Genomic DNA, 22,675 nt, shown 5'->3' with positions numbered 1-22,675 from the left:
GGAGAGAGAGAGAGAGAGAGAGAGAGAGAGAGAGAGAGAGCGCGAGCGCAAGCACTGGGCAGGCAGAGATATGTGCTCCTATGAAGCCTGCAAACCCTGGGAATACTGGCACAGATACTCAGGAGGGTGAAACAAGATAGTGAGTTCGAGGCCAATATGAGCCACACAAGGAGACCTCCTCAAGGCACACAACTTTCAATCCAGCACCCGGGAGGCAGAGGCAGGTGGATCTCTGAGTTAGAGGCTAGCCTGGTCTACAGAGTGAGTTCCAGGACAGCCAGGACTTCACAGAGAAACACTGTTTCAAAAACTAAGGGAACAAAAATGTACTCACTCAGAGAGAGACGCCCTCCCCAACTCAACCTACAGACCCACAGCTATTCCTCTTCAACACCTCACAGACTCTCCCACACCTGGCATCTAAAAATCAAGCCCCATCTGCCCCTCCACTGCTCAAAACTGCCCCTCCAGATCCAGACCCAGCAGGCACAGTCTACTTCCTAACTGAGCTAGAAGACACCCCGTGTTTTCAGGAAGGCACTCAGCTAAGCTGACAGCAAGTGGTTTTGAACCTTCTCTGTGTACTGTCTCAGGACACTGGACACTGTATATCTCCCAGTCCTTCGCCGTGTCCATGCATCTGACCCTCCACCCTCTCTCTGGGTACTGTTCTGGTACAGATCTTACTTTAGTAACCCTGGGGACCACTTTTTTTTTTTTTTGTTTTTGTGGAAGTAAATCTTCAAGAGAGCTAAAAGCAACAGAAAAAGAAAAGCGAATGGAATTAATGTTCATAGAAAAATTGTGTGTGATCCAGCCTGACCCTCCAGGCTTAGCGGATAGAGCGAGGGACAGATGGGCACACAAGGCCACTTACCCACCTGACATCTCAACCCAGTCCACCTGTGGTAGCTCGGTTCCCAGGCCCTTCCTCCCTGAGGTGCTGTAGCTAGATCTGGGAGGAGCACCATCCTCCCCCAGTCCTTGAGGCTGGCTGGATGCCTTGGGAAAGAGCCTTGTTTGTTAATCTTTTATCTGGAACCTTGGACCACAGGCAGAGCCAGCATCTTCTGTCCTTCCTGGAGCCCATGGCCCCCTCACCCTGACCTTTCTAATATGTTCCCTTTTATGCTGGCAGAGGCTGTGTGAATACAGAGAAAGGGAAGGCAGGCCTCTGGGCAGAGCCTTTAGGGACTTTGGTAGCCAGGCCTGTGTTCCCACCTGCCAGTGAGCCCTTATATAATTTTGCTCTGGGTCTGCATCTCTCCAAATGGCAAATGTGAATCATGGGGGATGGAGGAGTGGGGATGGAATTCAAACTTCTTAAAGATGACTGAATTATCCATTCGAAGACACTCTAACAAGCAGGACCCCTGGACACCAGCATCGAGGACAACTTGTGGTCTTAATACTGAGTATGTAAGGCCCATGGCCTGGCTTTGTGTCCTCAGAGAAGTCATCTGTTCTCTCTGAGCCCATCTTCCTATGGGCCTGAAACCATAGGCCATCTAGGCTGGGCTCCATACCATAGACTATGTGTTCCCTTCCCGTGGAAAACGTATCTCTGAATCGTCTGGGGTGTATACGGTGGCAAGGGGTGGGGAGCGTCATGCTGACTCACACTGGCTATCACTAGGCCTCAGTTGTTCCTATGTAATAATGGGCACAGCAGGCTGCAGTGATGAAACTGAGAACACATTCAAAAGGCCCACCTGCACCTAACCACTGAGCTTCTCCTCTTGTACCTTTCAAGGTCCCTTCTGGGGTTAGCAGGAGGTGGCCCCCAGCCATGGGAACCCTGCGTTCCTGGAAAACCTCCCGGACTAAGGAGTTCAGGAGCTGCCCTGCCCTGGGAGCAGAGCCAAACCCTCTATCCAGTCTAGATAGGAGACCCAGGCTGAGTAGGGGTTGGGGGGGGATGACAACACTCTTAGTCCTGCCTGGAGTCCTACCCACAGGAGAACACAGACCTCCAGAATACCTCTGGCCTACTCAGTAATGGGCCCATTCTACAGACTTCGGGAGGCACACATCCCTATAATTTTATCTCTCAATTATCTTCTGATGGCACCAAACTATCTCCACATGGCTTCAGAATCCTTCTTTTCCCTTCCCTTCCCTACCCAGCCCATTAAACAAACAGGACAGGCCACAGGCTAAGGAAATCCCACAGCTATTATTCAAGAGCCAGGGCTCTCACTATACTCTGCTAATCCCGTTCACAGTTGGGGGCAGGAATACAGGCACTCGCCTAGTAACTCATAAGGGAACTGAGGCACAGGGGTAGGGACTCAGCCCAGGTAAGAGGATTGCAACCATAACTCCAACAAGGAGCCTTGTACCTGGGACACGCTTGGAAGCTGGGCGCAAAGGACACACCGTGACAACGCTGATCTCTCCTGAAGACAGGCAGGGCAAGGGACAACTGAGACACTGGACTCTCAGACTTTCTCCAGAGATTCCTATGCAAATAGCCTTTTGTTTGCAAACTCAGCAGGGCCTCAGGCCACCTCAGGGCCGTGGGATAACCTCGGGCAAGGCCATCCACCTCTCCTAGCTGGTGACACCTACTCCTCCAGACTACTATGCAGAAGGTACTCACAAGAATGCTTCTTTTCCCTAGCAGTAGCAGGCCAAGGGTTAGCCTCTTCAAACACAAAGGCACTCCTGTGGAGTAACACTTAGAAAGCCAAAACTTGCCACACCTGTGGGGCCAGCAATGGGCTGGCACGATGGGATGGTAATCAAATGAATCAAACCCGCTAAGGGTTTCTCAACCTGGGGGTCAGTCGACCCTTTCACAGGGATCGCCTAAGACCATTAGAAGACACCGTTATCTACAATAGGCTTCATAACTAGCAAGATTACAGTTATGAAGCGGCAACGGAAATAAATGTATGATTGGAGGTCACCACAGCACGAGGAACCGTATTAAAGGGTCGCATCACGAAGGTTGAGAACCACTGGGCTAGGGTGAGGGCAGTGTGCCTCCAGATCTCAGCTTCCTCCAGTGCAATGCGGCTAAGCCCTCCACAGAGACACAGGACTGAGCTCCTGAGAGAAATGCGGTTTTGGTTGTGCTTCTAAGAGTGAGCAAAGCTGACATCAGCATCGCTTCTCGCCCTTTTGGCTGATATCAAGTATAGAACCCTCTTCGGTACACTCAACAACCGCTTTCCCTCCCTCCCCCCCCTTCCACCCCGAGACCTCTGACCTTGGACAGCCTAGACGCAACCTGGGTCCTGGTTGCTGGATCAACCCACTAAGCATCTCCTCTCTCACAGGCTCACTTTCCCTTTTGGAAAGTGAGGCTGGAGTAGTCACCAAAGATAACAACAACTCTGTAGCCCTGAAGATACTCCGGATGACTCCCTCCAACCCCGGGTCGCACAACCCGCCAGGTGAAGCCTGCTCCGACTTCCGCAGGCGTCTGGGTCTGCGCGGGGCGACCGTCGCCGAATCCGTGCAAACGCAAAAAGGTGTCCGCCGCCTGGTTTCGGGCCGCTAGCTGCCCCGTTTCGGCTCAGTTGGGGTCGCCCGCTGGATCGGCGGGAAGTCAAGAAGAAAGTTTGTTCTCGAGAAGGCCCTGGCGGTGCGATGCACGCCCCCTTCCTGGACAGGGTCCCCAGCACAGCAGCCCCTCGCCCCTCCACTTTTCCGTCGGTGAAAAGGGCGCTGAGATCTGCAGCCCCAGCCCTCACCTGTCTGGTTCCCTGGGACCGGCGTTGTGTTCCCAGCACGCCCCCGGGGCCTCGCCCGGCCCCGAAGGGTCGCGGACACTCGGCGCATCCTGAGCGCTCCGCAGCGATCAGTGGAGCCTGCCGAGGTGGAGGCGGGGCCTAATTGAGGGGCGCGCCGTTGGAAGGCGTGGCTGTCTCTAGCCACACCCAGGGAGCGCCCTCCAAGGCGCTTGTGTTGAACTTTAGTCAGGTCCGGCCTACTTCTTGCAGTGGGCCGGCCTGGCCGAAGTGGGAACTGGACACCTGAAGGATGGGGGTGGGGTGCAGAGAATGGTGAACCTCCAGGCTGATCGCCCCGAAGTCATCCCTTGAACTAGAGCTGTCTGTATGCACACGTTTCCTCTCCCGAACCACCTCTGGACTCCAGGGCCAGGCAGGTGACCTTGGAGAGTGCATGTCCTGGTAGATCACCGATCTCCAGCCTCCCCATTCTCTGCTGGAGTCAGGGTTGGTTACACCCACTAAGTCTCCTTTTCACTTGAACTTGTCAGTCATATGTGATGTGGCTTTCTTCAATGTCCTTACATTGAAAACAAGCTTGTGTCCCTTCTGCCACAGCGTGAAAGGCAAGTCCATCCACAGATCCCACTGTGATACCAACCCCTCTCCCACCGCACCCCCACCATACTCTGAAACACCAGAATTCCTGGCCACATAGCCAGAGATCCTTGTGTGATCCCCTCTCTGCCAGTGAGAGCAGCTGCCTGTAGGCTCAGGGATGGGACTTGGATCTAAAATGCCCCTGATTTGTGGGTGTAAGCTGTGAAGGTCGTGAAAACCGCAAGTACTAGGGCACCTACCGCCGCCGCGTGTCGCTCAGCGCCGCCCCTTCCCCCGTCCCCCCCCCCCCCCCCCCGTGTTCAGCAGTGCTGGCCAACAGGTTATTGAGGGTGAGGATGTTGCCTAGGCTTGCAGAACAAAGCACTACAGACAGAACTCCACGGAACAACAGAACCATGTTATCTCATCATACAGGAGGTGGGGCCAGAGATGGGGTCTGGGCAGAGCCAGAGCTCTTCGAAGTCTCCAGGAGAGCATCTCTTTTCTTTAGATTTATTTCCCTTTTATGCCTGGGGATGGTTGGCCTGTATGTATGAGCACTTTCTGCATGCCAGTGGTTGGCTGTGCGTTACCATGTGGGTGCTGAGAACCAAACTCAGATTTCATTGCAAGAACAGCAGTGCTCTCCACTGCTGAGCTATCCCTCCAGCTCTTGCTTTCTCGGTTCTTTATTCTAGTCTCCAGTCCACAGACGAATGGGAATTGCACCCCCCCCCCAGCCTTTCACAAGGACGCAAGCCCAAACATTCCATTGTCAAAGGGTAAGAGAGTCAGGTAAGAGCTGTCCATGGGAGCCGCTAGGAGAAATTTCCTGATGGTAGGTTAGAGGGAAGGAGATGAATTGGTTATGCTGGGTTCTGACCACTTTGCAGTCCTACCTGGCTGGGTGAGTTAGCTTGTCAACAACTAGCACCCACCTCAGGGTCAGAAATGATGGTTTGGGGACACTTTGAGGATATGTGTGTGTGTATGTGTGTGTGTGTGTGTGTGTGTGTAGAGAGGTGACTACTGAGCTCCTGCCTGCCACCTGTTAGGCCAGTTCAAGAGCCAAGGATACAACAGGGCACAGGGAAGACTGTCAGGAGGCTGGCTCCTCCCCCTCACACTTGACTGCCATTGGGCAGTGAGGTTGCAGGCATTCTTTATTCTGGACTTCTACTCTCTTTCCTATATTTTCTGACTTAGCTACAAGGACTGAGTGTATTGTCTACTCAGAAAACAGAAAATAGGGCCAGCAAGATGGCCCAGTGGGCAAAGGTGCTTGCTGTGTAGGCCTGGCAACTTGCATTCAGTCCCCAGAATCCACTAAGGGTGGAAAGAGAGAGCCACAGAGTAATCCTCTGCCTTTACACACACATACACACACACACATGTGCACACACATGTGCACACACATGTGCACACACATGTAGACATGCTAAATTAAAATTTTAAAACCAGGAAACAAATTTGGGAGGAAGAAGAAGAGGAGGAGGAGGGAGGAAGAGGAGAAGAAGGAGGAGGGAGGAAGTGAGAATGTCTGTAGAGACACCAGAAGACAGCAGCAGACCCTCGGAAAGCTGGTGTCACTGGCAGTTGTGAGCTGCCTGATGTGCATGCTGGGAACCAGACTCAGGTCTCTGCAAGAGAGCAACGAACATGCTTAATTGCTGAACCGCCTCTCCAGTTCTCAATAACAGATATTTCTCAGAGCTGCATACTCGTAAACAATCTCAAACATCCCCAAAGCCACCGTGCTTTGTCAGAGAAGATATAGGTTAGTTGGTCATGGTGATTCGTGTCCGTGACCAACACCTGGGAGGTGGAGCCAAGAGCATCAGGGGTTCTATCTAGAGCAACCTATCTTAAAAACCAAAAGCAATGGTAAAGTCAGAAACCAACCAAACAAACAAAAAACTGGAAGGGAAGCCAGCAAGCAAGCAAGCTATGAGATGACAGTCATTCTGCAGACAAGTGAACCAAGGCTGAGAGAGGGGTCTGTCTGGTCCAAGGTCACTTGGCTGTAAGGATTAGCCTTGTTATAGTGATCTGAAGAGTTCCCTCCAAGCATAGCTTTCCAGAGGCAGCCTGTGTTTTCATTAGCCTGAGGCTGCTCCCAGATAAGCTGGAAGGTAAGAAGGTGACCCAGTCACTCAAGGGTGACCAGAGGCTTAATTCTCAGGGGCCTGTTAAGCTTCTTTGATACCTAGCACCCACGTACTGAGAAGGGCTGGCCTCTAGGGCCTGGTTGTCTCCAGACAAGCGTGACAGTCCTGCCCTCCTTCCCTCATGATGCCTCACACATGCTAGGCCCGCAGCAGCTGCTTAGATCTTAACAACTGTGGAGTTCCTGTGTTTCAATTCTGACTCTTTCTGTCCCGGCTGGGCCTGGCCTCCTGGGGTCCTGGGTAAGGCTCCACTCCTTTAGGGGCTCCTGTCTTTTTCTCCAAGACTCAGTGAAAAGTATAGTTTGTGGCTAGCCAACTCAGTGAAGGTATTCGTGTGTGTGTGTGTGTGTGTGTGTGTGTACCAGTGAGTTTCATCACAGGAGTGTAGGCACAGGACTAGTAGCTACATCACAGAAGACAATGTATCCCAGTGAGGGGAGGGGCCTCTAAGTCCCTCCCCTTCTAGGGGAGGGATTCTTGACTCCCTCCAGGCTAGGGCTTGTAGAGGAAAGTGTCCCACTATCCTCTAAGCCTGGTGAGACTCTGCCCCTGCAAATTGCTTAAAGATCTCTCACTGTGCAGAGGCCTGAAGCACCGGTGAGGGTTGGCCCTGAACAACACAGTTCATTTCAGATCCTCCCAAATAACTTTTTACTCTTCCTACATTAATTATTTTGGGTGTTTGGAGAGTGATTTGGTCCGAAGCAAATCTGAACCCCGGCAGCAAAGTTCCATTAGGAACTTAAAATAATCCCCTGTGGCTTGATGTTCTGTCTCCTGAGCCCACAGGAAGACCCTGCTCACTGGGATCTTGGTAGCACCCACCAGCCTGCTTTCTCCAGATTGCTTCTGCAGCCCTCCAAGATCTGGCTCTTTCACTTCACCCATGTATGCCTTCCAGTCCAAGCTATCCACATTTCTCCTGGTGTGGCAGTCTCAGAAAACCTGTCAGTGTCCTGAGTAACTTGTGGATGCCATCTGGCAAGAGATTCCCTCCCTAGATATTTCTGGATCCCCTCTCTGTTCTTGGATCTAAGATGATCCATTACCTATGGACCACATCCTAATTTCTTCAATTAAAATGTCCAGCAACACTTTAAACAAGTGTTCTTTGTCTTTTCTTTGTTTCTTCCTCCCAAGGATTTTTCTCTGTAGCTCTGGCTGTCCTGGAACTCACTCTGTAGACCAGGCTGGCCTCAGACTCAGAGATCTGCCTGCCTCTCTGGCTCCTGTGTGCTGGGATTAAGGTCAGGAGTCACTTCTGCCTAGCCAGACCACTCTCAACAATGCATTTCCTAATATTAGCAAACTGGACAGGCTGTGAACATGCCCAATCACTCCTTTCTTCAGTCTTTCTCCTCTTGTGTAACAGTTTCTTCTGAGATTGAATCATTCCATCCTTGCCTACAAGCCTTTCAAGTGAGCAACCAATTCAAAATAGCTTCAGGAAGTCCATGAAACTAACCAGACTCACTCTATCCCTCCCTGTCAGAGTAAGCAATAAAAGTTGAGAGTCTCTCTCAGATGAGAGGAAACTGAACTGCAAAGAAGACCTTGGGACCAGACCAGCTGCCTGGAAGAGGCAGACACCCAACAGAGCAGTTTCGAAGAAGTTTAGATCAGTGTCACTTAGAAAGGACACTCTCCAACCTATTGAAGACCCTGCAGACTGTGCAGTATGCTTCAGGTTCTCAGCTTTTGTGAGCTGTCACCTGTGTTGGGGTGGCCTTTGGTGACGCAGCTGTCTTTGAGTCATTTCTGCTCCTGTAAGTAAACCCTCATCCCATAGTCCCGTAAGTAACCCCAATAAAACTCATTGGTTCACTATGTTGGCCTTTAGTGGTATCCATACATTTTGGTCTGTCACAGACTCCCTGCCTGGGGTGAGTAGAGCTGTGTTGTGTCTTCCCATAAAGTTTTGCCACACAACACTGCTCAGTAATTACTACAAGCACCCAGGAGAACCTAGACTGAATCATCCACACCTTGCCTGAAGCAAACTTTGCTTGGTAGATGTCCAGCGTTACTGTTACTGGGTTCCACCTTCTGCCTACACTGTTCTTCCCAGCTTCCCACCACTCTAGAAAAGCACTTTCTCTGTAATCAGTGCCTGTGACAGTCCTGCTAGGACCCTGCAGGCAGGATGCATCTCAGCATTTCTGCTAACGTTCTGTTTATGGCCGACATAGCCAACAGCTTTCTCTGCTTCTCCTTTCTGAGTCCTCACCAGAAAAACCTTAAAATAAATGCCCACATTTCTACCACAATCACTTTTTAAGCCTTAAAAAAGACTTTACACATAATTATTTTAAAGTAGCAAAAAAAAATCACATTAAAATTAACTAGACCCAAAGACTCAACACAGCTCAATAAGTTTCTGTACAGTTAGGACAGATTCTGAAGCTCTGGAGCATTGCGCTGGATTTTACACTTTCAGTATTGAGTATGTTTTTATACACCTATCTACCACGAAAGCAAATGGCGTGTCTCTTAGCTACAGAAGTCCCTCCTCACCACTAATACCTACCCTTTCTTGTTCTCTTTTCTTCGTGTTATTTACATATGCTCATACTGGCTAGATTCTGCATATGGAGAACACACGTTTTTCTTTTTGAAATTGGATAACCTTGCTTGATACGTCAGCCCCTTTTCCTGAAAAATCTGTGATTTCATTTTTATTAGAGCTGAATAGGATTATATGTAGTACCTGTTAGGCTTCAAACCCGAGATAAATGGCTGAGGTCCCTACTTAGCATCTCAAAGTGGACCGTGCTGCTAGGTTCTCCCTGCATCCCTCAGTCCCTGTTCCTGGGCTCTCCTGGCTGGCATACCCTGCTCCCCACAACTTTCCAGCCCAGGGTCTGGACGGCTATCCCCCAGCTGCTCTTCCCTATATAATCAACCATTCTGGTTACTTGGTCCTTTTCCTCTACTCTTTTGATCCCTTTGGAACTCCTGGCCTTTGGTTCCCCACTCTCTCCTCTCCCTTCCTCTCTTCCCATATGGCTCTGCTCAGTCTGGTCATGACCACTCTAGACTCTCCCGGGTGTCTCTACCTCTGGCTATGCTCTCCCACATATCTATAATAAACGTTCCCGTCCACCATACCTAGAAGCAGTCCCGTCCTTCCTATCCTTTTTATCTCTTCTTTTCATTTATTAACAGGGTCTTATCACATGTTAATCTGTTGATGGACAACCAGGTTGCTTCCAATTGTTTGCAATACACATGAGGTGCAAATATCTTTAGGATAAGGTATGGAGTTCCCTGGGTATACGCTCAGGGGTGGAATAGCTGGGTGATATGGTAGTTCAATTTTTAATTTTTTTGAGAATGCTCCAAACTGATTAACACCATAGATGCACTAATTAGCACCTTACCAGCAGTGAATAAAAATTTATTTGTCTCCACATCCTCTCTAATATTTATGTCAGATTTATTGATGATGACCATTCTAACTAGAGTGAGGAGGTATCTCAGAGTGGTTAATTTTCCTGATGGCTAGGGATATTGAACACCTTTAAAAGTAATTGCGGCAATTTCTGCGAGTCTTAATCCCTCTAGCATTACTATAACAGAATAACACAAGCTGGATAATTGATAAACAGTGGTGAAGTTCTCACGGTTCTGGAGCTAGAACGTCAACACTCCGATGCTTGGGTCTGACAGGGACCTTCTACTTGCTTTGAGAAGTAGTTAAGAAATCACACAGCAGAAGGGGAGGGGCTTACTTCAAATCTGCCTCTGAGTAGTGGAATGTAAGGTTTCACCTCAACACTGTTAACACTCTCATTAAGTCTCTAACACGTTGTTGGGGAACACGGTTATCTTACTGTTCTACCACTGTGACAAAACACCACAACCAGGGCAACTTATAAAAGAGAGTGTTTCTTTGGGCTTAGGGTTGAGTCCATGATGGTGGAGCAAAGGCAGGAGTGGCAGCAACAACTGAGAGCTTTTGATCCAGGAGCAGGAGAGAGACAATGAGAATGGCAGGGGTCTTGAAATCTCAAAGTGACACACTTCCAGCAGCAAGGCTACCCTTCCTCTTGGCCAAAGGAGTGGCGCTCTTAGGAGGTGTGGCCTCATTGGAAGAAGTGCATCATTGAGAGAGCTTCCTCCTAGCTGGCTGTGGATGCCAGCATTCTCCTGTTTGCTTCTGGAACAGTAAGTGGGACTCTCAGCTCCTTCTCTAGTGCCACGTCTGCCTGGATGCTGCCATGCTTCCTGCATGGTGATAACGGACTGAACCTCTGAACCTGTAAGCCAGCTCCAATTAAATGTTGTCCTTTATAACAATTGCTTTGGTCTTGGTGTCTGTTCACAGCAGTGGAAACCCTAAGACACCTCTTAATCCTCCACGAACAGCCACCAAGTGGGGACCAAATATTCACAGGCCAGACACTTATGCGGGACATCTAGTTCACGCTACATTAAAGCCGTACGTAGCTCCAGGATTCTCAGGTGCTTGTATCAGGGCATGTTGCTTTGCTCTAAAGAAGCTCATGAAGCAGGTGGATTTTATGCAGAAGGGAGGTCCACTCCACTCTCCATTCAGAAGGTTCAAGGATGTGACGTCAGCATCAGCTCAGCTCTGGGAGAGACTGGTGGTAAGTGTGTTCATGGGAGGAAGTCACATCTGATTAGGGTCTACACTTTTGTCCAAGGAGGCACCCAGGACCTCCCACCAGGATCTACCTCTTAAAAGTCTCATCCCTATCATCATACTGAGGACTGGGCCTTCAGTAAGTGAACTTTTGGAACAGTTAACAATTTCCACATTATAGCATCCCTCAAAACTCTCCTAGCCTCCAACAGTATCCAACTCCCAAGCTATCCACACACTCTTCAGCACCCGTGACAGCAACATGCCACCCCCACCTCCGTGACGGCAGCAGCAGCCCCCCATCTCTCCTCTTCCCCCAACCCCAAATGTGTACCTATAACACAATCAGCAGCAGGCTTTTGTAGTGCTGCCGTGCAGGGTACCAAACTTGACAGCTTAGGCTCCCAGGGGCTCACTCTGCACTTAGAACAGTGCTTCTCAACCTTCCTAATGCTGTGACCCTCATGCAGCTCCTCATCCTGTGATGACACCAACCACAAAATTATGTTGCTGCTACCTCAGGACTGTAACTTTGCTACTGTTGCGAATCATAATGTGAACATCTGTGTTTTATGATGGTCTTAGGTGACCCCTCCGATCGAGTCCTTCGACTTTCAAAGGAAAGGGGTCGTGACCCCTTGAGAACTTCTGACTTAGAGCTACCAGGCTAAAACTGAGGTTTCTGCTTGGCCATACTCTGAAAACTTCGAGGAATGATTCTACCCAGGTCTCCCTAGTTTCTTTTGGTTCCAAAAACCCTCAATACTCCTTGGCTTATGGTTTGTGCAGCAAGCACTCTACCCACTATGTTACAGCCCAGCCTCTCATTCATACTCAGATTCATGATGGGACCTGCATCTCTCGAGGTATCCTTCCTCAGTTCCTCCTTTAGACCTTGAGCCTTTGGTCCCTGACTCTGAAGCCTTGGTACCTGTGACGGTCCATCATCACTGTCACTGACTAGATGAAGAATCACCATCGAGACCCCTCTGAATGTGTCTGTGCAGGAGTTTTCAGAACAGGAAGGGCCCACCCTGAAAGAAAAACATCACCCCAAGGTCTGGGGTGCTGAATTCTCATAAAAAGGAGAATGAGGCCAGAGTTGCAGCATATATCACTGCTGCTGTGACTTCTCCACTAGGACAGGTCATACCCTCACAGCCTGAGTCAAAGAAAATCCTTCCTCTTTTTAAGTTGCTTTGGTCATGCACTGGTCACAGAAGTGAAAGAAGATACAAATGGAACCGAAGTTCCCGGACCTCAGCCCTGTGTAACCTTCAGGTGAGCCCAGCTAGTGTTTCAGGAGACTCCCCTCAGCAGCACGGTGGGCCCCAGCAAAGACACACTTCCCAAATGCCCTTCTTCCCATTGGCCCTGTGACATATGCTGGGCTCTGGGCTCTGTAATAAACTTTGTCTTTTTGCCACTTTAGTCAAAGTATCCTCAAATATCCTGGGCCTCGATGAAGCCCCATACCTCACAAATCACAGCAATGACCTCATCTGAGGCTCCGGGAAGACAGGGATCAGGGGGCACCATCAATACTTCACACCCTGTATCAGTGTGTGTCCTCATCGTCATGCTTGACACCTCCCTTAACTGGGTTCCAAATGAATTCCTTGAGCCTGAACCTGTACTGCAGAGTCTGCTCCTGAGAGCAGCAGGGACATAATCCTCTGTAAGAGGGGAAAGACAGAAGCGACTTCCAATGAGGCTCTGCAAGGACCGAGGACTCAGTCTCACACTGCCAGGATTGCTCCCTGTGAGGTGGGTTGCCTTGAGATGAAAAGCTGTCTCCCCTAGAAATGGCTTTGCTGCTGTCAGTACTGTTTTCCCGTTGTCCTTTGGAGACAGGACTTGCTTTGCTTCAAAAGGAGCAATGATTTACATCTTTGAGTTTTGATAAAGAAAGGGAAAGCCAGGCTCCCTTTTGGACTGGAGACTCACGAAGAAAGGGGGGGGGGGTGTAGTGTTTGTATGAGTTGTCAGGGCCCTGAAAACTGAGCTTCCTGTAGGGCAGGTATGGCCCTGGCAGGAGAGAAAGGGTCTCATCTTTCACTGGAGTGCTGTGAGCCTGGTGTGTGGATGCAGGGAATGTGAGCAGGACGAGAGATTCTAACAGACATCGCTGGTCCCCGTTGGCAGCTGCTGTGTCGGACAGGTCAGACCTTTGAAGGAGGTCTGATCTAATAGGAAATCGATATTTTGGTGTGATTTCACCTCTGCCTGAGAAATCAGCCTCCATGAGAACGTCTTCCTTCTGGTTCCAAAAAGGTCCTCCCATGGTCATAGGACCCTCCATCTTGGGTCACATGGCCACCCTGAGCCAATCCATGGGACTGAAGGAACTGGGCACTTGCTACTCCTACCCATGCAATGGGTAGATGCAGAGTAGGGAGCCCACTTCTTAGCACACTCTTGACTTTCCCAGAATTCAGGGGTGCAGTGACACATTCCCAGCCCCTATTTCTTCTCTGAGATCATCCATGTTCCTGAGACCTGTTCAGACAGCCTCCTGTTGTCCTATGTCACCTGTGAGCACAGTTTCCTCTTGTCCTGCATCTTACCCCAGCTGGTCAGAGATGACAGAGTCCAATCCCAGGCCAGCATATCTTGGCTTGGCAAACAGGGAAATAAAGCACAGAGGGAACAAAGATGGCAGACAGGGTGGGTACCATCATGAGATATCTGGAATGTTCCTACCCAAGGTGACATCTGGGCATGTGTTGCCTACAACCCAGCAGGGAGAAGTCTTTAGGTCCTCCAGACCCAAGGACAAACTAATAGGTTGGGAAGTGACTCAGTGTTACTGTGGGGACCATATCATCAGTGGCTAAGAGGCAGATTTCCTGGGAATTGCAGGAGGGTGTCAGGGCTCCTACCCGGGAGCAGGCACTCAACTCAGACGTTTATGGGCTGGGCAGGCCAAAGAGGCCTGGCATTAATGGTCTGGAATGTGTAGAATGTTGGTGGGGGTTGCTGCTTTCTCAAAGTCTGCTCTGATCTGACTGCCTCCCACCTTGTCTCACCCAGATCTGTAGCTCTGGCATCCTGACACCCTAGCAACCAGAGGTGGAGCTCCGGTCTGGGAGAAGGAACCCATGGTCTGGGTGGGTCCTCACTCTCTCTCAGTCTTCTCCTCAGGAATGCTCTACCTATAATGATGGATGATCATGGAAGAAGTGTTGTGGGCGGGCAACCATCAACTGTTGGAGGACTGCCTGGCAATGTTGAGAAGGATGGACAGGCTTAGACCCCACCCATGGACAGCTGACCTCACCCAAGCCTGTGAGGAACTCTGGAAGGAAGACAGTTCCAGGTAGCCACCGAAGAATCTAGCCATGGGATCACCATGCAGCAGCCTCCATGACTACTGGCTGGGTGCAGACTTCTCCCTGCCATACCCCTGAGATATACCTAGAGCAAAGGTGAGCACCTCTCTTTCCTGGACACCCAGTGCCTGGACTAGTTGCTAAAAGTCATCAAGAAAGGTCTTGGGATAATTGGTGCCTAATGCCAATCTCCAAAGACAACATAGGTGGCAGAGAGGGTTGGTGGCCCCTGTCTCTGAAGCTGACCTCTCTTCCCTGGGACTGTGGGGATAAAGCCAGCACTCTGGGCATAGTGGGGGTGGTATTCCAGGTGAGGCAGTCAGTGGGCTGAGTGCTAACATAGCACTGGTTTTCCCCTGTGTGTGGAACCCTCTTCTCCCTGGTTTCACACCATTTCCTAAGTATTTGGATGTAGAATCTTTTGTGATGTTGTCCTTAACTGTCACCTAGACAAACATGTGCACATCTGTGAGGGTATTTCCAGAGAGGTTTAATTAGCAAGGAGGGCACTATCTCAGGGATTGGGGTCCTGGACTGAATAAAAAGGAAGTGGAGCTGAGCAAGCAGCAGTGTTTATCACCCTCAGCTGCCTGACTGCATGCAAGGTGACCAGCTGTCTCAAGCCCCTGCCTTCAGGCCTTCTGCACCCTGAAGGACTGCAACCTCACACTGGGGATCCCCTGCAAAATCCACGTTTTTGTCAGAACAAAGAAAAAAGTAAAAAAATACAGAAAATTGGTACCTGGAGTAGGGCTATTGCTGCAGTAAACCTGACCATGTGGTTCTTAGACCTTTGGAATGGGCCGGCAAGAGGAAAGCCCTAGAGTTCTCCGTGAAAACAGAGATTAATGGGCCATGAGAGAAACTGAGGAGGGCCTGGCTCATGAGGTCTCAGAGAGGGAAGGATTCTATGGGCAATTGGGCTACAGGTCATGTGTGACATTCTGGCAAAGAATCTTGTCTTCAACCAAGCTCTGTCCGTGACCCAAAAATTTGAGTGAGGCTGAACTCAAAGATAACAGGCTAATTGGTTTGGTGGAGGATATTTCAAGACAGAATAGCATTGAGCCTGTGGCTCAGCCACTATTGCCTCTTCTCAGTCTACAGCAGAAATGGGAGCAGCAAGATATGAGGTGAGAAGCTCAGCGAGTAAGGGTGTGAGGGAGTGTAAAGTCCCATGAGGCCTTGCTGGAAAAGCAGCTGTCATTGTTAAAGACTTAACGCCCTTAAAGGGAAACCTCAGATCACCACCAGGACAACAGGGAAGGTACCCTGAACTCAAGACTCCACCTGTGAAAGGCTCCCATTTGTAGACCACAGATCCATTCGGAAGGAGAGAGCCTGGCTGGCAAATACCACTGAGGTTTCCTCCTTGAAAACAACCACCTAGAGTAGTGCTTCCTCTGTTCCAGCCACCCTGGCTCACATGTGCCACTACAGCCGTGGTAGAAGGAAGGAGCCAGACTACATCTGGAGCCAGAACCAGAACTTAGTGCTGGTTTTATAGGCATGCAAGATGCAGGAGCTTTACCGCTTGTGAGGCATGTACTATAATCCCAGAAAGCAGCTGAGCCCAGACACTGTGTGATGTGGATGGATTTGAAAAGCCCACTGTGTGAAGCTGTAAAGGCAGAGCCTAGAGTCACACCCCCACGATACTGGAGATGCCAAGACTGACTGTGAGAGATGTCTTGGGGAGAGCTGCAGGTATGGAGTGGACCTGAATGAAGACAGGCTATGTGCTCCAGGAAACAGAAGTGCAGGAGAGGGCCTGCTCACAGCTGTTGGAGCCCAGAGAAGATGCCACTGAAGCCCAGGCGCTGCATCAAGATTTGGTGTTTATCTGGCTGCTTTGGTTCAATCTTACTGGTTGTGCCTCTAACCCTCATTTTATTTGTGTATGTGCATGTGCGTGTGTGCATGTGTGTGTTCACATGCATGTAGGTACCTGCAGAGGCCAAAAGAGGGCATCAGATCCCCTGCAGTTGAAGCTACAGGCAACTGTGAATTCCCTGTTATGGGTGCTGGAAACTGAACTGTGGACCTCTATAAGAGCGGTAACTGTTGAGTCTCTTTCCCATGGCCAAATCCTCACTTTTGAAATGGGATCACTTATTCTGTACCATTGCATATTAGAAGTATGTAACTTGTTTGTTTGTTTTTATTTCACAGGGCCTTGCAATTAAAAGACTGCCTGAGCCGGGTGGTGGTGGCGCACGCCTTTAATCCCAGCACTTGGGAGGCAGAGGCAGGTGGATTTCTGAGTTCTAGGCCAGCCTGGTGTACAGAGTGAGTTCCAGGACAGCCAGGGCTACACAGAGAAACCCTGTCTCAAACAAACAAACAAACAAACAAATAAACAAGCAAACAAAAATTGCCTGAGACTCAGCAGAGAGAGTCTTGCACTTATGTCTTGGGGAAAAAAACCTGAAACTGTGAAAGGTTTGAAGATTTTTAGAGATGGACTAAATACATATTGCTGTGTAAAATGAGCACAAGGCTTTCTAAGATCGGAATGTTGCAATTTAAAAGTGACCTGCTTGAGTGTCGAATTGACAAGGGGTGACTTAGATGGTTGGTACTGTCAACCTGCTAGGATTCACACAAGAAGACAAAATTCTGGCCATGCCATTAGGATGTTTCCAGAAACATTTAATTGAGAAGAGAAAACCCACCCTGAATGTGAACAGCAACATCTCATGGCTTAGGGTCCTGGAATAAAAAGGAGAAAGTGAGTGGAAGGCCATCATCCAACTCTTCTGCTTCCTGACCACGGACAGAACACAGCCAGCATCCATCCCTCTGCGTCCTGACCATGGACAGAATACAGCCAGCATCCATCCCTCTGCGTCCTGACCATGGACAGAATACAGCCAGCTCTCCTGCATCCATGGTTTCCTCACTATGATGAATCATACCCTTAAGCTGTGAGCCAGATAAACTCTTGTTCTTCTGTAAGGTGTTTTTGTCTAAGATTTTGTCACAGCAACAAGAGGAGTAACTTATACACCTTTCTGCTCAGGTAGCATCAGGAGTCCCCAAGATGCAAACTGACTAGTCCACATCCTGGGGCAGGATGGGCAGAGGCACTCGCCAGGGAACAGGATGTACAAAAGCACCTCTCCAGGCTCTGATTCTTCAGAGGATGAACACTTGGCCAGAACTGCAATGAGCAGGAGGAAGAAGCGAAGGATGGCCACAGGCTGAAGGCTTGTGCCTGTCCCATGTGTCCACCACACAGTGCACCTAGCCAAGAAAAGCCCCTCCTTTGTTCTTGGTCACCCGGGCCACCTTCGGCACTGTTCCATTCAGAACTGGGTAAGGGCTTCACTTGAGTAGGAGCTAGAAGGCCTCCAATGCATTCCTCCGGTGTGGAGGCGCTCTGCTTGTTCTGCTCAGTTTCCTCAGGGTGAAGGAGGATCATTCTGCTCAGATGGTGAGCAGGAGGCAGAGGTGTTTGCAAGCAATCCTGAGGCAGCCCATACCCAGTCCAGGGGGCTCTAGCATAGACTCAGCTGTGTTCTGGTGTTCTGACACCTCACCTGCACCCCATCCACTTTATTTCACCTTACTTGTATCTTGTCCACCTCACCCCTGCCCCACCCACCTCACCCCCGCCCCACCTACCTCACCCCTGCCCCTGTCCACCTCACCCCTGCCCCACCTACCCCACCCCTGCCTACCTCACCCCTGCCCTGTCCACCTCACCCCTACTTCGTCCACCTCACCCCTGCCCCTGTCCACCTCACCCCTGCCCATCCATCTCACCCCTGCCCCATCCGTTTTACTTCTACCCCATCCTACCTTACCAGGACTCCCAACCCAGGCCCCCATTTCACTTGAGGCCCCACCTCATCTGTGTGTCCCAATGTCACCTATAACTAGCACTCATTTCTGGCTCTAATCCTCCTCACCCCGCCATGGAGTGCCCCTTATGCCTGCCCAGTTGTTCCTACACAGTGCTGTACTGATGCTAGTGAGCTGGAATCCTCAAGAGTCAGAACTTCATCACTGGTCTCTAAATTTCCTACTCCCTGAGAGGCAAACAGCCCCCTGCCCTGAGCCCAATGACCTTTGTCACAAGATCCCCACATCTTGAGTGGTAGCACCCCCACCCTGCCGTACGACTTAGCTGCTTGCCCACTACCTACAGCATCAGGGATACAGAACTGCTCTGTAAGGAGTGTGTGGTCTGTCCATTTTGCCACATTCATCTATGCTCCTCTCCTAACCACCTGCCCTGAAGGGAGCCCTGTAAAGAGCGGGGTTGATGGTGCCAAGGCTGTGCTCACCTGCCAACCGCCAGCATTTATTTATACTGATGAGTGTGGCAACTGCCCACAGAGGGGCCAGCCTGAAGCCTCACAAACCTGACACACAGTGGTAAGGACCAGCTCCCCGCAGCCTCCGAGTGTCTCTGCCTGGGAATTGTGGGAAAAGGAGGCCCTTGCTCCTTGCCCTTCATGGGCTCAGCAGGAAGAACAGACAAGTAATGCTTCAGGAGAGGACAGTGGAGAAGTGAAGCCCAGAGGAGCTAGTCATGGTCCAGGTCACACAATGGACAGAAGGACAAAGACCAGGTCAGGTCACAGATGGCTCTGCCTTTCCCAGAGTGATGTCACACCAGGTTGGGCATGATCACCCCCGGACAGTGCCCACCTGGCCTCCTTGTGCCTTCGAGGGCTGGTGTCATCACTCAGGCTTCTTAGATGACATCTGCTTTGTAGTGGCCATTCTCCATGCTCTCAGCACAATGCCAGAATCCCGACTCTTGTCTAAGGCTTGCTGAGTGATCTTGGACCCATAGCTACTCTTCTCTGGGCCACCTGTCCATCCTCAGTGGTCACAGGAGTCCTTCGTCCCTTCACTCGACTTCTAAGGTCACCCATAAAAGAACACAGGCCAAATATAGTAGTGGGAAGGACAGGAGGCTCTGCTCATGGAGTGTCCGTGCTTGCTGGGGCCTGGGGCTGGGAGGCCCCTGGTCTGTCCCCGGCTGTGTCCCCATGTGGAGCAGTGCTCAGAGCTTTCAGCCAGCGCTGCTGCAGTGTTGTGGAGGGGGCGCTCAGCCACCAGGTCTGTGAGCCCTGATGCAGCTTCCACACATACCCTGCCTCCAGCCCCTCCTCAGGGTCAGGCACTGTTACATTACAGCCAGAGAGTGGGATGCTATACAGCAGTCGGCCAGCCTGCAGGAAAGAGAGAGGGTCAGTCGGGCCTCCAGCTCATGCCAGTGGCCACCCAGGCAGGCCAACATGCCTAGCCCGTCACAGTGCAGCCTGTCACTGGAACAAGCTGCCCAACAGGCTCTCTCAGGTAGGTGCTGGGAGGAGGCTCTGTTCACTTCAACAAACCTCACCAGAGGTCTTCCCTCGGAATCATGGCTTCCCTCAGAATTCCTGTCCCAGAGTAGTTGAGGCAAAATAGCCCTGTGACTTAGCAATGGGAGCTGAGAGACGGAAGGCAAGGCTCAGCAGGGCCCAAATGCATCTATCTGCCCGAGATGTATGAATGAATGAAGGTGTAAATGAATGGATACGTGTGGGAAGAGAGCCCAACCCCTGTGTCCCCTGCCTCTGCCTGTTCTCACTCTGGCTGTCTTTGCATATTACAGGGACCTGTCTTCCATGAATGGGAGCAGAGGGTTGTTCTGGGCATTGGGAGAAGTTGAAGGCCAGGTCACATGGCTAGAAAGGGTCAAAGAAATGACCCAGACCTGCTATGAGCACTTCAGGCTTAAGGCTGTGCACTGTGGTAACAGAGCCCAACTCACAGCACGTAGCCCTGGGCATGAACAAGGACAGGGACACTTACCTGGCTGCCTGCCAGCAGGTCTAGCACCTGGGGATCTGACTCAGGGATGGCTGCCCACACTTCACTCCAGGCCATACCATCGTCTGACAGATTCAGGGTACCACAGAGCAGGCTGGGCCGAGGATCTACAGAGGGAGGCTTCTGGAGACAGAAAAGTAGGTCAGGGGTAGTCTCACATGTAGTGATGTCTTCTTCCTCTGCAGAGGCTGGGGCTGGAGCAGGGCCCATGCTTGGAAGTAGGTGACTACCGCAGAGACAGAGCTGAGGCCTGCATACATGCTGGAGCCAGCTTTCTGTGGTTCTAAGGGTCACTAGAGGCCAGTAGAACAGTGCATGTGGTCTCAAGTAGGGTTTAGGTCTTAGGAGAGTAAGACCATCCCAGGTTAGCGCAATGTAAAAGTATCAAGGGGAAGCCAGGCATGGTGATATGTGTTTATAATCTCAGCTTTTGGGAAGCTGAAGCAGAAAGATTGCAAGTCCCAGGCTGGCCTCAGCTGCATAGCAAGAATGAACACACACACATACACATGTATTCATGCTCACACACATACATGACACAGATAGACACACATATACATATGCTCACACACACACAGACACACACAGAGCTCTGCCTGCCCTAAGGTGAAGGAGGTCCCCCATTGACCTCAATGCCTAAACTTGGGGCCGTTTCCTGTTTCACCTCCAGTCAGGCCCAGAATGGACCAACACAAGTTTCTATCTAACTCCTAAAGGCAAGTGGTTCCCAGGCCCTGACTAGTCCCTGAGATGTCTTTAGACATGCACATGCTCCAAGCATCTTGCCCTGATTCTAGGCCTGTGGACCACACTGAGATATCCTCTACATCTGTCCTGGTCCAAGGACACTCACCTCTGGATTCTGTTTGAGCTCAGTGGGCGTCTCTGAGCTAGGGCTTGTAGGGACCAGGGGCTCTTCCAGGAAGCACTCTCGGCAGACACGGTTCTGCTTACTGTTCTCCGCCTTGAACTCTGAGCATTTCCTACAGATGACCTGCAAGGCAAGAGGACCATACATCCTGAGCAGAAGAGGAGGAAAGACCTGTACAGAGAGGGCAAAAACGTTTGTTCTAGGATGCTGGAAGTCTCATCTAAGGGCAAAGGGTGACTTTAGTCTCCCTAAGTGCTCAGGGCCTGCTTGCCTTACCTAGACCACCCAGAGTTCAAAAGCCCTATGTGTAAGAAGGAAAGAACATAGCCCACTTACATAAGAAGACCCACGACACTGCCATCAAGAAAATGTACATCAAAACCATGGGGGGATGGCTCAGTCAGCAAAGTTTCCTGTTTAAGGATCTGAGTTCAGGTCCCCAAGACTCATGCAAAAGCTGGGTGTAGTGGCTTGCCTCTACAGTCCCAGTGCTCGGACGACAGAGGTGGGCAGATCCTAGGAACTCAATGGCCAGCCAGCCTAGCTAAACTGATTAGCTCTGGATTCAATAAGAGACCCTTGTTCCCACCCCCCCCCTCAATGAGAGACCCTAGTTCCCATCCCCCCACTCAATGAGAGACCCTTGTTCCCACCTCCCAACTCAATGAGAGACCCTAGTTCCCATCCCCCCACTCAATCAGAGACCCTTGTTCCCACCCTCCCACTCAATGAGAGACCCTAGTTCCCATCCCCCCGCTCAATGAGAGACCCTGGTTCCCATCCCCCTCACTCAATGAGAGACCATGGTCTCCACCCCACATACACACCCTCTGCTCTGCAGAGCTTCATTCCAAGAGCTATTCTTTCTCGCTCCTGTCTTGGTCTTCCTTCCCCTCCCAGCACAGGAGTCCCTTCTGTCATGGCACCACCACTCCTCCTCTCAGCACCCCTTCCTCTCCTTTGTCCATTTATACATTTTTGGCTGGAATTGCCGAATCATACCAGCCTTGGCTTTCTTGTGGCCAAATGCAAGGATTATTTGGTCTCAACACCTTCGAGTCTTTGAAACACAGGCTTTTTCCTGGATGTTCATCCCTCTCTGAATGGCCTCTGATGCTTCCTGACCCATCCCTTCTGGGCAATCCCACACAAGCCCTGGAATGTGCTGGCCCTCTCCTGACTCCACATGAGCCAGGCAGCCAGCCTGGGATCTTCCCTCACTTCAACTGCAGCCCAGGTTCTGGGTAAGCATCCCTTGCACCTCTTCCATCCCTCTTACTAGAGCCCACAGACTCTGTCTCCCCATCCGCATCCATGTGCAGGGACCTCAGATGCAGGCACTGCATGACCTCAGATGCAGGCACTGCAACCCACCGCCAATCTGCCAGGAACACCATGTTCCTCTGATCTTAATGTCTTCTTTAAACCCATGCATCTGGACTGGAGCCATAGCCTATATAGGCTATCCTGTGCTCTCCAAATACCTCTGCTTATTTATCCAACCATGCATTCACTCTACACACTCACCCAACCACCACTCCAACTACCATGCATGCATCATCCACCTATCAGCCCACCCATCCACT

General features: G+C 50.8%; 2 protein-coding genes across 4 annotated transcripts in view; both read right to left on the bottom strand.

The window, feature by feature from the left end:
- Window positions 1-3,794, bottom strand: part of Susd3 (sushi domain containing 3) — a 15,248-nt gene extending 11,454 nt beyond the window's left edge. The window contains exon 1 of the mRNA XM_028763096.1: window positions 3,702-3,794. Within this exon, the coding sequence (XP_028618929.1) occupies window positions 3,702-3,789 (88 nt within the window). The 5' untranslated portion in view covers window positions 3,790-3,794. The remainder of the gene's footprint in view (window positions 1-3,701) is intronic.
- Window positions 3,795-18,667: 14,873 nt separating this feature from the next.
- Window positions 18,668-22,675, bottom strand: part of Fgd3 (FYVE, RhoGEF and PH domain containing 3) — a 46,602-nt gene continuing 42,594 nt past the window's right edge. For 2 of the 3 annotated variants that reach the window (XM_028763192.1, XM_028763193.1), the window contains exons 16-18: window positions 21,072-21,212; window positions 20,201-20,341; window positions 18,668-19,575 (exon numbers count right to left, since the gene is read on the bottom strand). In XM_028763192.1, coding sequence (XP_028619025.1) covers window positions 19,324-19,575; window positions 20,201-20,341; window positions 21,072-21,212 — 534 coding nt within the window. In that variant the 3' untranslated portion in view covers window positions 18,668-19,323. The remainder of the gene's footprint in view (window positions 19,576-20,200; window positions 20,342-21,071; window positions 21,213-22,675) is intronic. The other variant, XM_028763194.1, reaches the window with a different exon arrangement.

Source organism: Grammomys surdaster, unplaced genomic scaffold (genome assembly GCF_004785775.1).
Source record: "Grammomys surdaster isolate TR1022 unplaced genomic scaffold, NIH_TR_1.0 137, whole genome shotgun sequence".
In the NCBI taxonomy this organism is placed as follows: Eukaryota; Metazoa; Chordata; class Mammalia; order Rodentia; family Muridae; genus Grammomys; species Grammomys surdaster.
The sequence above is the reverse complement of the archived record's forward strand: the minus strand, read 5'-3'. Positions and strand labels throughout refer to the sequence as shown.